This window comes from Solanum verrucosum, unplaced genomic scaffold (assembly GCF_900185275.1).
Source record: "Solanum verrucosum unplaced genomic scaffold, falcon-dt-bn FXZP01000091.1, whole genome shotgun sequence".
NCBI lineage: Eukaryota > Viridiplantae > Streptophyta > Magnoliopsida > Solanales > Solanaceae > Solanum > Solanum verrucosum.
Window position 1 is genome coordinate 297,010 of NW_026020358.1, and position 18,928 is coordinate 315,937.

Here is an 18,928-nt window from a genome sequence, read left to right on the forward strand (position 1 = left end):
TATAATTATACAAATTCAGATCTTCCTCTACCAGTTCTTTTTTGTCTTTCTCTTTTTCTCGCTTTATACAAACACAAATTATACAAATTACAATGTATAATTTGTGTTGTATAAAGCGAGAGAGATTAGATATACAAATGTTTTATTTCGATTCAATAGTATACAAATTCAAATTTTATGCAGATATACAAACACAATCATTGATACATATACATAGTAGTTACATATATACAATTATCTAACCGATATACATATACAATCGTTGTACTTTTATACAAACGAGATGCCTGCCTGCGATTTATACAAATCTGATGCTCCATAGCATAATTTGCTATGGAGCGCAAATAGCAAAACTATAACTATAGAGCGCTAATACCTAATATGATTGTTATGTTTGCTAAACCTAAAATTTACTCTATTTTTAAATGATTCAATATGAGCGTGGTTGGTATGGGTTTGCGTTGTCCCCGCTCCCAACTCATCTCAAGAATGAAAAAGGTTGTAGTGATTTCAATCTAGAAGGTTGGGTTTATTGAATTTGAAAAATGTTGATCTTGAAAACTAGACCAGTTAAAAAAACAAAATTGAAGATGAAAATTTAGTTTGTGTATAGTATTATACGAAATTATAAGTAATAAGTGTATAATGTTGTATAGTGGGTGCGTAAACAATCTGATACAATAGAGTAATTTCTTCTCTCTTTTTTTAGTAAAATTTCAAAAACATACCTAAAATTGTCCCTTTTTTCTAGTTTCACACCTAAACTATTTAGAGTTTGAGCAGTGACGAACCTAGAATTTTCACCTAGTAGGTTCAAGATATAAAAAATAAATATAGACTTTTAAATATTTAAAAAACGAATTGAGTTTTAAATGTTGATGGCGAGATTTGAACTTGGGACTCTTGGAAAAAATTGAACCCCTTTATCGTTAAGCTAGCGTTGCACTTGTGTAAGTGGAATTAAATTTAATATATACTTATACAATTTCAAAAATTGATCGAATATGCATATATATATATATGTATGTTATTTTTCAACGAAGTGAGTTCATATTCTTATGTAGGTCCGCCCCTAAGTGTAAAAAACACATTTAAACTATCACTCATAAATTTGAGAAACACACCTCAAGTAATATGTGATGGTATATGTATTACACTCTCTCGTTTTTTTAAAGAAAGTTATCACGTGAACTGTCGCATGAAAAATAGTTCCACCGAGGCAAAAAGTGGCAACACATAACTAGCTAACACATGTAAAAATATCAATTGAAAATATAAACGGAAACACATAACTTCACTCTTTAAAAATCAATTAAAAATATATATTTTAAAAAAAAACGTATCAGCAAAAAAAATCAGGTGAATGAAAATTCAAGGTAAGACACGCCTAAGTGTATGTGTATACACACATTTGATTTAGTCAACAGTAAAATATATTTCTCAAACTAATGAGTGATAATATAGATGTTTTTCTCACATTAAATTTTTTAAAAATATTTTTTACTTTTTTTCTCGAACAATCGATGTATAAATCGCAAGAAAGAAGATCACAAATTTCAAAATAAAAGAAAAAACATTTTCCTATCGAGAATGGACTATTATATTTGTTATAAAGATTTGCAATTCAAATATTCACAATTTGTAGTAGAAAAAGAAAATGAAACAATCAAAGATGTTCAGATGCCAACAAATCACATTAAATAATTTTATTCACAACCTCATCTAACATATAGATAAACATTCATAAAGTAGCTAGCTTTTATGACCTTGTAAATGATAAGAGATCTGATGGAAATGGAAACAAATCTTTCTACCAACTTTGGATCCTTTTGATAAAGTGTGACTATTAGAATAATCAATAATACATTTAATAGAATTCTTTGATGAACACAATAATGGAATGTGAATTCTTAACTCCTTAATATATAAGGGTGTATTTGGTAGGAAAGAGAATAATTTTCATGAAAAATATATTTTAGAAAATATTTATTTAAAAAATAAATTGATTTCTTATTTATTTTCTAGTGTTTAGTAATTAAAGAAAAAAATATTAACTCAAGAACATTTATAAGTAATTTTGCAAAAACCAATGAGAGGTGCGTGGAGTTAAGTAATTTAACAAAAACCTATGAGGGTGAGAGGTGGGTTGGGTGGAGATGGTCAAGGATGTAAAAATGGATTTTGGGTCTAACTTAATTCGGAAAATTAGCTTATAAAGAGAATATTGCACTAGTTCATATGAGGTGACCAATTGTCCATCCTTTTTCCGATGTGGGACCCAGACTTCGTGAACTGGAGCATGGACAATAAATTATGGAGGCCCAACATAAAGATGAATTTTGAACTCAACTCAACCACAAAAGTTAGCTTAGGAGAAGTAGATTGTCCAAGTCCATATTAGGAGATTAATTGTCCATCCTTTTTCCGATGTGGGACTTCTTAACAAAGGGATAGAAATTGGGGCATTGGATGGGTGGGTGCAGGGGCAGACCTAGAGGTAGCCGAGGGAGTTCACCTGAATCCCCTCGGCAAAAAATTATGTTATATATTTAAGGTATTTTAAAGAATTTTTATGTCGATATATTGATTTTGAACTTTCTAAATGTAAAATTAAAGGTTGGCTTAATAGTTGAAGAGTTCAAAGCTCACCTTGAGGTTCCAAGATCAAATCTTAGGCACTACTCTCTTTTTTCCGAACCCAATAGAAACCCTGCATCCGCCACTGGATGGGGGAATACAATAAACATAAAATGTCACTTATAAAACTAATTTTCCCTACTTCAATTCAGAAGGTCATTTTCCTCATTTTTAAAATACTTATTTTCCTAAAGAAAATGTTCTCCAAAAAATTTATCCATCCAAACATCAAAAAATAAAAAAAAATGTTTTCCTCCGTATCAAACATACCCTATAAATCAATCCCCATTTCAAACAGAATATTGGAAGATTTTTAATGCTTTTCCTTTTCCTCTTATCCCACCAAAACTTCTTATTTTTTTTCTTTTTCCTGGAAACTTGTAAGATTATTAGACATCTGGTACAGAGAATCTTATCAACTCAGTTGTTTATTAATTCCATGACCCCATTTCACTGACTGATGTGATAATGTAGGTAAAGACAGTACACATATCATTATGGCATCTTTCTACCATATAATTTGCTGTACAATGACAAAGAAAAAAAATAACAAAATCAAATTCTAACTATTTTATCTGAAATTTACTGACTCGACTAATCCAGATACACATGGAAATTCAAGAACTACATTAATATATTCATATTCATTTTATTTTTTTCATACAAATCACACATTTGTCAAGTTTCTTCCAATACATATTAAGGGTACAACCATTTCATCTTTCAATGATACAACAGATTATAACTAAAACATGAATGACTATTCTCCCTTGTACATAGTATCAACAACAACAACAACATACCCAATGTAATTCCACAAAGTGCGGTCTGGGGAGTGTAGAGTGAACGCAGAAGGTAGAGGCTTGCATATAGTACCCGGAACGCATAATTCGTGAACCCTCATTTGCATTTGTTGATGGAAGAATCTCACAATCATGTTGTATAAATCTTCACTTTTTGTACCTATATAGAATGAACATAAAAAGGGAACATTTGTGGACTTGCTGTACAACTGAACTCAGAACTCCTCCGGCAGGGCGCGGGAGCACTATTTAAGAGATGGGGACTCCGCGTGATAACTTCCCAAACGTATCATCTTTCTTAGTGCTACGATGATCTATGCAACTTACTCCCCAGAGAAACGGAAAGTGTATTCGGTTGACAACAATTTGAAACATTTCAAGGTTCTGTTTTCATTTGGTCGGGTGGCAAAGAACCTAAAAGTACAGAGAGTTCGGAGATCATTAGGGTAGCTGATGCTAATTTAGAAAGAGGAAACTACACAGGAACACGTAATACACTTACTTAAATCCTGACAATCAAGGGGCGCGGTTGAATTGAATCCCATATCCACGACATTATGCAGTTGATCATCCCATACATTAGGTACCTGAAAACGATATGAATTGCAAGGCGAATAGTTAGAACATGAAGCAAGGTTCCTTCGGTTCACAACTCATTATGCCACGTATTCTTCTACAAATATGACAAATCAGGGGCGGAGCCACAATGTAGGTTATGGGTTCGGCAAAAAACTAGTATCTTTGGCTCAAACCCCATATATGTGTTTAAAATCCATTTAATATGTACAAAAAACTATCAAGAACTGTGGTTCAGAATCCATAAACTAAAAATCCTAGCTCCGCCTCTGTGATTGATACAACCTAAAACCTGAAAGGTGTAGCTATCCAAATACTACCTGAGATGAAGGATCCCTGTAGCCACCACTCATAGTGGAGAATTGGGAATTGATGGATCTACGGAACGCATCAATACAATTTCCATCACCAGGAAGACCTGATTGAAGCAGACCAGATTGCCATCCATGCAAAGAAGCATAAGTCATGGTCATATTATCAGGTGGAAACGCAAGTGAGGACGAAGGACCTGCTTGTGGCTGCAATAAAAGGCAAATGTATATACCAGTATTAGTAACAGGAATTTCTGCACTGAATTCTGCTTTGTGTAATTTCCGTTCTGAAGGTTATACTAGTTCTTACATCTTTTGCAAGGACCCCATCAAGATTAAAATCTAGCCGCAGGTTTACTGTTGAAAGCTTCATCGAGAGGAACTGTGAGAATAACAAGAGAGATTCATAAGCACATAAGAGCCATGAACAGCATTTCTTAAACTTTTTTATGACAAAATTACTTCAGCATGAGATAAGGAAATAGAGTAAGGGGAGGGAATCGTTTAATCGTTTACATTGAATAGCATATTGTGAAGCAACCAAAAAATTTACTTGGCATTGAGGAAAGAACAGATACGATTTCGAAAAAATGAGCCAAAGATCAATTAATAGCTTTCATACCTCAACCTGTCTTTGCAAAGATTGAACATAATTAATGATTTCGTCCAGCATTACAGCTTTACCAGTGACCTGAAAATTCAAGCCCGAGATAACATGAACAACAAATGCCTATTAGAAGTTCTCCATATGTATAACGATAAAACAAACCTTGTCGCAACCAGGTACAAGATCCTGCAGAAATTTCATCCTTTCACTGATTTTCTCTCGCCTTACCTAGAATCAGGACAAACTCAAATCATTTCCGAAACAAGTAAAATCCCCTAACTTAAAGCTTCTACTATGAAGTCTTACTCTTTCTGCAAGACTATGGCTGTTCGTTGCCTGGCCTCTTCGAGCTCGAACATGTATGTATTCTTCTTTAGGTGGATCTGAAGATTGAGACCTCTGTCTACTGTTTTTTCCACCATGCTTGCTAGAAGGTGACTGTAAGCTTCCGTCTCCTTTCTGAGTTTTAGTTAGTTCTTTATCAGGTTCAGCTGGCAGCTGTTGTACTCCCTTCATTCGATCAAGCTCGGTACCCTGCCAAAATTTATAAGAACACTCAGTAAGGAATCATTTGTAGCTATAATGGTTGGAAGAGAACATACTAACAATGTCCTACCTGACTATATTTTTTCCTTTTCCTTGAGCCAAGGCCCTTCGCGGAAGACTCCAATCCGGCACTTTCCATTTCCTCTTGACGGCCACTACATTCAGCCTCATCAGACTCATTTCCAGACAATCCAACTGATTCTTTTCCTTCATCCTGAGACCTAGCAAATATTTCATTCTTTTTCTCATTCTTGAGAGGGCTTTGCTCATGAGTCTTGTTCTCATGAGGTAAATAAACATCTTTGGAACTATCAACACCACTTCGTATGTTCTGCTTCCGAGGGTCCACAACAGAGGGTGAGTTTAACCCGTTGCTTGGAAGAACCTCTTCCGTTCTCCACGTTGGTGCCAGTCCCCTATAACAAGGCTTAGTAGACTCAGGGACGCTTAAAGGCCGGTTCATCATATCGCTGAAGTTTCCTCCACTGAAGCACGAAAACCTTGCAGCTCTCTCAATGAACCCCGAATCAGCTGGAAGCTGAGCTAAGCTTTGAGGAATCATTCCAGGAATAGGCGGTACAAACATAGCCCCTTTCAGCATAGCATTTGGTGGATTCCAACTCATAACACCTCTTGCAGGGCCCAAGCCAATTGCTGCAATCTCGTGCTGATTCATAGTGCAAGGATTGATTTGAGCATTATTACCATAGAAATTTAACTGCGGCGAATTGGTAGGCCGATCCCAAATAGTGGGAAAAACCGAATCTACTAAAGGATTGCTATTAGGGATCATTCCCATGGATGCATTTGTCAAGTTGCTGCCACTTAATTGCCAGTCCAACGACATATTTGGTGACTGAAAATTCGCCGCATCCTTGTTCCTCTTTTGTCCTTGAGTATCATTCTTGCTACCCATATCCATTATTTGGAAATGAATCAAATTTACACAAACTAAATAAACAACTTGCCTTGCCTCAAGATTTGATTAGCAGGAAACAATCTATAAGATACACATCAAACAATTGGCCACTTCCAAAGATCCTTGTCCAGACGAGAGGGATCGATTGTTCAGCTGGTGAAACGCCTCCACTTCATTACACATCCATACAGGTAGAGAAAATGAAGGAACAAGATTCTAGTTTTGTGCCTAATGATTAAAAAAATAATTCAAAAGATCTAGTTCAACAGATGAAAATAAAACTAAGAAAGTAACTACACCAGAAAATTTAGGAGAATTCCTCCAAGAAGCTTGGTAAAAAAGCAGCACAGAGAAATCAGTCAAGCTACCTGCTCCCAAACAACTGGAAAAGAGGTAACTAACAGCATCCCAGTTCAATACAGAAGAAGGGAGAAACAAAGTTCCAAGCTTTGTTTCAAATTTACCAAGAAAAAAGTCACCAATGCCCAAGAAAACACAACCCCAGTTCAATTCACACAAAGGGAGAACCTAAGTCCCAAGCTTTGCTTCAAAATTACCAACAGAAAAAAAAAATGCACTAATGTCCAAAAAAACACAATCCCAGTTCAATATACTCAAAGGGAGAAACAAAGTTCCAAGCTTTGCTTCAAAATTACAAAGAAAAGTGTCACCAATGTCCAAGAAAACACAACCCCAGTTCAATTCACACAAAGGAAGAACCAAAGTTCCAAACTTTGCTTCAAAATTACCAAAAAAAAGTGCCACCGGTGTCCAAGAAAACACAATCCCAGTTAATACACACAAAGGAAGAACCAAAGTTCCAAACTTTGCTTCAAAATTACCAAAAAAAGAAAAAAAAAAGTGCCACCAATGTCCAAGAAAACACAATCCCAGTTCAATACACACAAAGGAAGAACCAAAGTTCCAAACTTTGCTTCAAAATTACAAAGAAAAGTGCCACCAATGTCCAAGAAAACACAACCCCAGTTCAATACACACAAAGGGAGAAACAAAGTCCCAAGCTTTGCTTCAAAAAAAATTTGAAGTGCAACCAATGTCCTAGAAAACACAATCCCAGTTCAATAAATGTTCAAGAAAGTGTTCAGAAGTAAAGTAAATTGAAAATAATAAGAGATATTAATTTCAGCTATCATAAATACTCACTCAGAGACTCAACTTCCTAAGCTCAGCTCTGAAACTGAGAAGGACAAGACCCAAAAGTGGCAAGAAAGGATGAAAGATACCTTATTTTGCTGCTACTCTGTAGTCTGTAACTCTGTATTCTGTACACAGTACACTTTTTTTTTTTTTTGTTTAAATGTTACAGAATGTACAATGTCTTCATTTTTATTTTTATTTTTCTTTGAATTTTCAAAGTGCAATGTACAGTAGTTACTATAGGAAGATTATAAGAGAAACAAAACAAGCAGAAAGCAATAAAGATAGAGTCACAATATTAGAAAAGCAGAGTTAAAAGAGAGAAGAGTTAGGTATTTGAAGGAACTAAAAAAGAAAGCTTACATACAAAGGTTCTCTGCATTTATACCCACGCCTGCATCAAAAAATGAGCTAATTGATCATTAACCACCCCTACTTTACGAATATAAAATATTAGTCGCTCTCATTAATTACTTATTCACTTTTGAATCGGCATATCTATTAAGAAAATAATTATTGACACAATAAATTTACCATTTTATTTCTATTGATTATAAAGTGTATAAATTAAAATTTTAAAATTTTCAAAAAGTTCTACCTTTTCCAAAATTAATTAATTGAGGCATAATAAGTAAAAAGATTTTGTATTTTTTTATTTGTCATAATGGACATCTAATTTCTACAATTCTTTTAGATCATCACATTTTATTTTATATATTACTCCCTATATCCCAATTTATGTAACTTATTTTTCTTTTTAGTTAATCCCAAAAAAATAAATATTTATATATTAAGTAACAATTTAACTATAAAATATTTATTTTATTCTTAATGATATTATTTACAGTCACACAAATTTCTATTATTCATTTTGGACCACAAATTTTAAAAATCTTCATTACTTTCTTAAACTTTGTGTTGAGTCATACTACTTCACATAAAATATAAAATGAGACGAAGGGAATAATTCTTTTTCAATTTTATTCTGTCAAAAAGAAATAAGACTTATTTTTTTGTTTTTTACTTTATTTTTAATAGCATGATTTCATAGTGTTGAACAGTTGAACAGATCCCATAATAATATGGTGTATTTAATATGAGTTTGAACCATCTTCATCTTTTAAATTAGTTTTTGAGATTGAGTTAAACCTAAGAATTCACAAAATTTTTATATATAACCATACAAGAATATATAACATATTTTAGATCGTAATTTTCCCTTTACCACTACCAATTAAATGTAAAGAACTCAAAACTAACAATGTAATGATAATATGATGTGATATGATAACTATAGATATTATTGATTAAGAATGAAACTTAAAAGGAACTTGAATTTTTTGTGTAATCACTCAAAATATGAGTACTAAAACAATTTCGTTAACTATTAAAGTTTTATAAAATGAAATTGTGATTGGTTCATGTCACATTTATGTTGTGGCCTGTGGGGACAATTTTACTAAATATCTTCAATTAATCACCCTTCATCAAAAAATATGGAAATAAAATTACTGTCTTTTTGTCCTTCCATAATCCATAAATGAAAATACCCCTAACCACATATATTACAAAAAAAAATCTTAAATATTCTTGAAAAAAATCAAGTAAAATGTGATAAACAAGAATAATATTTAAAAAATATATACGTTTTCTTATGTAAAGGACTTGGTTTCCAAAACAAAACTGTCAAAAATGGTTGGAATACGAAATGGTGGTCCCTAAGACTTCGTTACACAATTATTAAGCTTATGAGTACAAGATTCTAGTTTATTTAAATTAGATATAGTACATATATATATATATATATATATATATATATATATATATATATATATATATATATATAAATTTGATTTTAGCTAACAAGTAAGCACTCTATTTTGAATATTATAGCTAGACATTTCTATTGTCTTTATTGTGTCAATTGAATACTCCAACTTACAAAATAATTATCTAGACACCTTCAAAATCTATATGTCAGGTTAGTGTCGGAGATCCACGAGACATAATAGGGATGAATTGGACAATTGAAGACGAGTTAATATGTCTAGATGTGCATACTCAAAATTTGAGTGTTTACTTATCAACTAAGGTCATTTATTTATGCTTTATGCTTTTAAATTATTATGTTCTAAATTAACAATGTATACATATTTTATGAATTTTAAAAATAAAAATAGAACATCTGAACTAAAATTATTAAGTTCGACTAAAGTATAACCTGTATTCTAACTTAATTTCGGCATAATTTGAGGAATTAAGATCTCTTCGCTACTTCAAATGAACCAAAAATGCAGATCTCTTAGGTATGAAAATGAAAATATCTTATAAAAATAATTATAAAATTAACCAAAAAAAATGTAGGTGACCTAGAAAGTATTTTTTCTCGCGTAATATTTTTTTTTAAAAAAAAAAAAAGAGGGGAAAAAAAATCTGTAATGCCCCTCATATAAATATAAGGAGTAAATGAGTAATCTTTCTGTCAAATAATGCAAATCCAATCAAAAGTTTGGTATTGTCAGAAACTTTTAAAAAGCTTGATATATCTCATATATATATATATATATGTAAGTCTATGGAAGTTATCGTAAGTACTAAAGTAGTTCCGCTAGAATATCATCCTTGAAAATCTTGAAAAAGCAATTTTCTTCAATTTTTATTTAATATTTATATTGAAACTCGATTAAATTTTAATTCATATAAAAAATTTCACATTTTAAAACAAAGCACACTTAATAAAAATGACTCAATAAAACTCAAATTCAAATTCCTGATTAAAAATAAGTACTTATTACTCTATCATAATTTTACTGTTATACATTTTCTCTTGGTTGCAAAAGTTATTTTTTTTATTAGTTATCCATTTTGTGATACCTTATATTGTAAAATAACCTTCTTACACACAAGTGAGAGAAATTGAGAAACCATAAGCTGTAATTGCAAAAAAAAACTACTAATAAAATAGATTTTGGCCTATATAAATTGATATATATGGATTACTAAACAATTTTCGTTTTAATTATTATCCAAACAATACAATATTAAAATTGAATAATAACGCATCTATAGTTTTGTTACAAATACAAATAATTATTTAAATTGCTTGTCACATATCTATGGAAATCATCGTTCTAAGAACTAAATGCATTTCATCTCAATTTAATAAGTACATAATATTATTTACATATAATTTTTTATTATTTGATAGAATTACCTATTTTTATAAAGTTACCTTGCTAAATTACTTAATCATGAAATAATTGATATAATTTGACATAAAAAAACAACGGGAATATGAGTAAATTTCAAGTTTGTTTTGCAAGGCTAGCTGTCACGACCCAGACCGTTGTGATTAACACCCAAACTAACACTTCGGTGGGAGAACCACCACTACAACCCAACCAAGCAATAAATCTAAAAACTAAGTCATTTAAGTTACGGAAGCAAGCTAAATGCTAAGGAAATAAATAGAGAGTTCCCATAAACTCCAACAAAAGTATAACAAGAACTAAACAATGCGGAAGAAATAACGTAGAACTTGAAAGTCACCAAAACATCTAACGTTCAACAAGTCTAAACAAGAAGGGATGCAACCCCCAACTAATGTACTAATAACTAATAGAACATAGTTCAAGTCCAAAAATGGTGGACATTGACAAAAGAGAACCCATGGCAGCCCGGAAGAATTGACTCACCCTTGAATTCGAACGATCACTGATCTCCTAAGCGAGGTTTGTCAGTAGCCGCTTGAAGATGCCTTGTACTCAACAAAAATAAGAGCAAGTGCAGTATTAGTATACAACCACAGTGTACTGGTAGGATCACGCGGCTATCCCACTAAGTGCAACATACATAAGTCATCATAACAATATAATCACATAGACAATATCATCAACATATACGAACAATGAGCAACTTCACATTTCTCAAGATACGCAATTATATCAAATCATTAGCCCTCTCATGGAACCCAAACCCAAACAGTTAGCATACCGGAACGTGGTATCCGATCCCATAATTATGTCAGAACGTGGCAACCGATCCCATAGTTATCCCGGAACATGGCAACCGATCCAAGTTAGTTATGCCGGAACGTGGCAACTGATCCATTCAACACACCACAATCACAATAACAAGTATATCCTCAAAATCATACAATTAAGTCATGATTTCACGGTAATCATCATTCATCTATCTCATTTACAACAAGTGTGATCAATGATGCAACATTACAATACATACATGTATCATAATGAAGCAAGAACAAACATACATCACACAATCACAACCATCACCTACCTCGAAACAAGATTGAAACCCTAAGAAACTTGATCCTTCCCTTTCCGGATTCATTCTGCTTGTTCTTGGTCTACAAATAATCAATATAATACTGGAATCAATAACCAATCACTAATTACCCGAATTACTAACAATTCTATGAATCCTAGATCATACTCATGATCCCAATTATCCAATTTAGGGTTGTTTCCACCATAGAATCTATAACAAAACCTTCCCCCCATCAATATTCACCCATTCTACTACGTTCTATGGATCGAAAAATGTATTCGGGGACTGAAAACCTTACCTTTAGCCTTCAGAATGGTGAAAAACGAGTAGGAGTCGCCTGTGATTCGTTCCTTAGCTCTAAAAGTCAAAAAGTGCATAATAAAGTCGTTTAGGGGTTTATTAACGACCTTAAGTCGCGTCGAGCCCGCCACAACGGCCACCACCCCGCTACAGCTGCCCCGCCAGAGAGACACCCATCCCGCTAAAGCGGCTTGCGCGGAACCAGTGAGTTATTTAAAGAATTCCAAAATCCTCATTTCACAACACACCTCTAACCAACGACGCTCAAAAAATACCCTTTACGTTAAGATCGATTCCGGGAGTTCTACTCACCCGAATTCAATTCCGTAAAGTCGTACGGAATCCTTAACGAGTTATCTAACCACTCATGTAATCAAAATCATAAATAATTCACTTGATTGTTACCAGATTTCCTAACACCTCGATGACTTCAATTTCGTCCAAATCTGGACAAGGTTGGAAAAATCCAAATATTACAAAAAAGTTTTTCGGCCCCAAATTTTTCCCCCGTTGGCATTTCTATAACAACGAAAATAGGTCGTTATACTAGCTAAAAAAAATTTAAAAGGAATTTTACTTCGTGTATTTGTTCATCAAAATAATAATGGTCAATAAATTTATATATATATTTGTCTAGCTGATATAATTATTTTTAACCGAGCGATTGTATGTGTGAGTTGCCCTTTATAAAAAGGTAATCTAATCGTAGGGTTAGGATCTTCTCTATTTTATTTTCGAAGTTGACTCATTTTTAAAAATTCTTTAAACATAATTTTTTATTATTATTCTAGTCACAGTTAAATAATAGCAATTGTATTTATTATTTAATATATTACTATATGCTGATGGACTGTCCTTTTTGCTTTCTCTCATGGAGTGATTATTAGCTGGCCTTGGTACTTGAAACACAGACGTAATTTAATCTTAGAATAATGGAGATCTCTTTTCACACTTTGCTAAAAAAATTCCTAAATAATCTAATCCTTAAGCTTAAAGAATTGTATTAAAACTGATAAAATAGGAAGGGTAAGAGGAGAAAATGATTTGCATTGATTGGGTTGGTTTTAATATACTTATGTTAGTATTTAATTATTTTTATCCGATGTCTAGTATTTATATCAGATTTCGATTAATTTGGATTCGTGTTGTATAGGGTCTTATTTTGAGGGAAACACTATTTATGTACAAATGATTTTTCTATATCCAGCCTCCAGGGCTGGAATGCCAGGACCAGACCGTCGTGATTGACACCCACACTAACCCTCCGGTGGGAGAACCATTACTGCTAACCAACTAACCCCAAAACTAAACATTTAAAGATATGGAAGCAGGTTTAAATGAAGAAATAAAGTGGAGTTCCATATACTCCGAAAGTCTGACAATTCGTTACTAAAACATTGCGGAAAACACCCCTAAAATCTGAAAGTCAATGTACCAAAACATCTAAAGTTCAACAAGTTTAAGGAAAATGGGTACAACCCAAACTAAACATACAAGTAAGTCTGACTAGAAAGTCTAAGTTCGAAAAGAGTGGACTAAAACATAGAGAACCCATGACAGCCTGAAAGAACTAGTTCACCCTTGAATCCGATCTTGCTCACGGATCTCCTAAACGAGGTCTATCCGTAGCCGCCTGAAGATGCCCTGTACTCAACAAAGAAGGAGCAAATGCACTATTAGTACACAACCACAGTGTACTGGTAGGATCACGCGGCTATTCTAGTAAGTGAAACATGTATAAAAGCAGTCACAACATAGTAAACACGCATATACCGAACATATACAATATCAGTTATCATTTCAGGAGCAATGTACCATTCCACATTCTCAATAATACACATATATGACAAGTCAATGGTCCTCTAATGGAACCCATACCCAAACTGTTAGTGTGCCGGATCATGACACCCGATCCAAGTTAGTGTGTCGGAACGTGACACCCATTCCAATATGTATGTCGGTACGTGACATCTGATCCCAGTTAGCGTGTCAGCACGTGACACCCAATCCATTCAACATGCCACAATCACAATCACAATGTACATTCTTATAATCATACAATCAAGTGTTGATTCATGGCTTACCATAGTTCATTCATACTCATTTGCATTAGGTGTGATCAATAGTGCAACATTCACATATATACATGCATTACAATGAAGCAATTACTAACATACATCACACAAACATGAAATCAAACCATCACCTACCTCGAAACCAAGCTTGAATCCTCCTAAGACACTTGAGTCTTCCCTTTTCGGATTCTTTCCGCTTGTTCTTGGTTTACAAACGCATAATTTCTCACAAAGATCAATAATTAAGGTCTAATTTACCCGAATTATAACAAACCCAATAACCCAAGACCAAACCCATGATCCTAAGGTGTAGCTAGGGCTTTTTTCCACCATCAACTTCAGGCCAAAACCCTCCCCCAACGATAAATACCCATAAATTTACGTTCTACAGATCAAAAAATGAATTTAGGGAGTAAAATTCTTACCTTTAGCACCAAAAGTCTTGGAAACTATCAAGAAATCTCTTGGGGTCGTCTCCTAACTCTTAAGAACGAAGTTTGCAGAATAATGACGTTTCTGGGGTTTATTTCCGACTAAAGTCGTGTTTGTCCCTCTGTGACGGGCCCTATCCCTCTACAGCAGTCCCACCCTAGCGGGATAATTTCCACCCTGGCGGCTTGCACAGAAACAGTGAGTCGAAATTTGAGTTCCAAACTCCATTTCACAACACACCTTCAAAAACTACTCGTTCACGCTAAAATCAGTTTCAGGAGTTCTACTCGCCCGAATTCGATTCCGTAAAGTTGTACGGGTTCCTTAACATCTTAGCTATCTACTCATGTGATTAAAATCATAATTAGATCTCTCATTCATTACCAGATTTCCTAGACCTCTCATGACTCCGATTTCATCTAAATCTGGCCCAAGCTAGGAATTCCCAAGTTACTACTCAAAAGTTTTCTGACCCCAATTCTTTCACCATTGGTTTTTCCCTAACGACAGAATCAGGTCGTTACATGGAATTATTGACCTCTGGTTAAGAAAAAAGTTATTTCATCCACTGCACCACACTGCACCACATCTGTTGGTGGTGTGTGTTAGTATTTTAAATGGAGAGCCACAAATGACATAATATAGAGATGTATTTTTTTAACTTGATTTCAGCTGATATTTATAATCTTCAATTTTGAGTTTGCACAAGTAGACGCTTAAATTATTTGTATAAAGTTGAAATGAGTTATACAAGCGTCTAACGTGGTACTTCGCGTGAGATATACTCAAACTTATTAGTATATGACACATAAGATAGTATATCTACCTCTTCAACTTTATACAAATTTCAGTACAATTAAAATTTAAAGGACATAAATATCAATTAAGATCAAGTTAAATAATACGTTTATGTACTATGCAGCTAAGAATAGTACAAATAAACTTATCTTTTTGATCTATTTTAATTCACTTATAACTCATTTCACACTCATTAAAAATAATAATAAACGTAAAAATAGTTTATAAAGTTACTCCTTTTTAATGAAAGAAAATTGTTTGTTTACTCTTAATATAATACCATGCATTCTTTTTAATCATTAAAAAGATAATTTAAAATAATCACAAAAGTATAATAACTGAAAATAGTCTTGAAGTTCGATTCTAAAGTGACAATTATTTTAAATTAAAATGACAGCTAAGATATTACAAAGAGAGTAACACTTCTTCTATTTCAGTTAATGTGTTATAACTTTAATTTCAAAAAATAATATTTTAATTAAAATGAAATTTGACCATTATCACATAAAGTAAAATGAAAGAAATAATACACTCATATATAATAAGTACATATACTATTATACAATCAATATTAAAAAACAATACTAGTGATAACAATAACTTTACAAAAATATAAATAACAAACTTTAAATCATGTAGGTGAAAAATATACCCAACATATACAACAAATCACGATCAAAAACCCCGTGAGAGAATAGTCCAAAAAAAAAAAAGACAGTTAATAAATAATTAATTATCATTAATATAATAAATTAATAAACAAAGAATGATTAGATTCCTTCTAATAAAAATTTCTCCAATAAGAAAACCTCGGATCGACACATCGTAGTGTGTAAATAATTTTTTTGAAGTGTTATTAGTACTAATAAAAATGATTATATTTTTATATAACCGACAATGAAGAAAATCATATAACATTGTACATTAATGTACTTTAATCAATTATATTTATGTTATTTATTTTATTATGTGGGCTATCGCATTATGATTACTATATGCATATAATCTAAAAAAAAAAGTTATTATATGTTGACGGTGTAAGGAGATTAAATTTATGTAATTAATTATATTATATAAATTGAATTAAATGAAATAATATTTAATGAAGGACACAAGATTATACAATATATTTTAGGTCAGGCTAATTGTATAAAAGACTGATCAGATCCTAAAACAACAACTATTTTTTTTTTCTTTTTGTCTTTTTACAAAATGGGTGTAGCTTATAAAATGGAGAGTTTCTTCTTTATAATTAATATAATAAATTAATAAACAAAGAATGATTAGATTCCTTCTAATAAAAATTTCTCCAATAAGAAAACCTCGGATCGGCACATCGTTGTGTGTAAATAATTTTTTTGAAGTGTTATTAGTACTAATAAAAATGATTATATTTTTATATAACCGACAATGAAGAAAATCATATAACATTGTACATTAATGTACTTTAATCAATTATATTTATGTTATTTATTTTATTATGTGGGCTATCGAATTATGATTACTATATGCATTTAATCTAAAAAAAAAAATTATTATATGTTGACGGTGTAAGGAGATTAAATTTATGTAATTAATTATATTATATAAATTGAAATAAATGAAATAATATTTAATGAAGGACACAAGATTATACAATATATTTTAGGTCAGGCTAATTGTATAAAAGACTGATCAGATCCTAAAACAACAACTATTTTTTTTTTCTTTTTGTCTTTTTACAAAATGGGTGTAGCTTATAAAATGGAGAGTTTCTTCTTTAAAATAATAATTAGTATATTCTCCTAATTAATTGAAAACATTTATTATATAATCTAAACTAAATTTAGTCTGGAAACAAAATCTTGAATCTAGCTGGTTTGATGGTGATGGATCTACATTAGAAATTTAATTAATTTTCTTATTGAGAGCTTTATGAAGATTCCATTTCTAATTAAACCTAATACAATATAGCACAATCAACATTATAATATATATGGTATTTAGTATAATATTTTAAATGAGTTCTGAGACAAATAAGGTGTACGCAATCTTACTTCTATCTTTATAAGATAGCAAGATTATTTATGATAAATACTCAATTCTAGAAAATTGTATTTTAGAACAAGTTTGAAATGCAATATACTCCCTCTAGTCCAACATAAATGAAAGCACACCCATAAAAAAGATAGTAAAAGTAGAGATAATTACTATTTGAGATTTAAAAGTAGTTGAAAATTCCATTAAAAAAAAGTAATCTTGGAAAATGATGATTAATAGATTCTTAAACTTACAACACTAACATATTTAATGTAATTTCATAAATAGATCTGGCGAAAATAGAGTGTATGCATATCTTACCTTTATCAATGGAGATTATTTCCGAAAGACTCTCGACATATTCTTGAATTTTGAAAAAATTATTCATTTCGAATCATATAAAAAGGGACATTTTCAAAAATATATAGTCTAATTTAGTCATATTTTGCACTACACTCACATAGCCTATTTTTTTCTCAACAATGCTTATATAACATTATACACTTACTATGCATAATTATATAAATTTGTATAAATATATATTATAGTGTATATGTGATGTATATGCATTTTTTTGAGTCCGAAATCAAAAAGACCACTTTTCCCCTTCAAAATGCATAAACGGCCAATCAATTTTTTTTAAAAACTAAATTGATAGATAAATCATACAAGGGACTTTAAAAGATAACATCAAGAGATATTGCTATAATAAGTAAATACTTTGCCCCAAAAAAGTAAGAGAAGAAAAAAAAAGTAGTTCTTTTGTTACAAGAAAATATAACATGATCGATCCATTTGCTTGAAATATATATAAAATTGGTCGTGTATACATTGAATATACTACTATATATACACATGGGGACCAAATTGTCTGTTGATGGAGACTAATAGAGCCAGCATTTTCAAACTTGGTTCCACAATTGATTATTATTTTTTATCTTTCAGCATCCGATATTTGTATTGAAATTCGATTAATTCGAATTTACATTGTGTAGGGCTCCAGTCAAGGGAAAACTCTCCCTATCAAAAAAAATTCCACACTCAAAACTTAAAGCCTCAAAATCAAGACTTATAATTAAGGATAAAGCAACTCGATTGTTTTTATTTAAAAAAAGATATGAATTTGAGCAAAATATCATGTGCCTAACACAAGGCTACAGCTAAGATAACACCAAATATATACATCAAATATGAAAAACTAGATTTGAAATTTAAAAAATTATAAATTTTTATAATAATTCTTTTATTAATATTGTATAATAATAACAATAATATTCACAATCAAATATTTATAAAAAATATAATAAATTTTGTAATACAGTTATATTATAAAACGTAAGCGAAAGCTACTAAATTTCTATAAATCAATATATTTTATTCTAAATCTACCATTGCATGCCAAAGGTTTTGGTGTGGGTATGTAATAAGTATCTATGCGATAAAAATATCGAATTTAA

General features: G+C 31.6%; 1 protein-coding gene across 6 annotated transcripts; it reads right to left on the reverse strand.

Annotated features, from left to right (window-relative positions):
* Positions 1-3,816: 3,816 nt before the first annotated feature.
* Positions 3,817-7,942, reverse strand: LOC125837751 (transcription factor bHLH49-like). 6 transcript variants are annotated; one of them, XM_049516831.1, is made up of 9 exons: positions 7,925-7,942; positions 5,551-6,627; positions 5,241-5,468; positions 5,097-5,162; positions 4,950-5,018; positions 4,638-4,709; positions 4,337-4,534; positions 3,943-4,027; positions 3,817-3,854 (listed from the first exon to the last, which is right to left on the reverse strand). In XM_049516831.1, the coding sequence occupies exons 2-9, from the start codon at positions 6,400-6,402 to the stop codon at positions 3,817-3,819; spliced, it is 1,608 nt and encodes a 535-aa protein (XP_049372788.1). In that variant the 5' UTR covers positions 6,403-6,627; positions 7,925-7,942. The 6 variants fall into 6 exon arrangements, with proteins under 6 accessions (XP_049372788.1, XP_049372787.1, XP_049372785.1 ...); XM_049516830.1 differs by having other exon boundaries at positions 7,921-7,938; XM_049516828.1 differs by lacking the exon at positions 7,925-7,942 and adding an exon at positions 7,644-7,674.
* Positions 7,943-18,928: the final 10,986 nt, after the last annotated feature.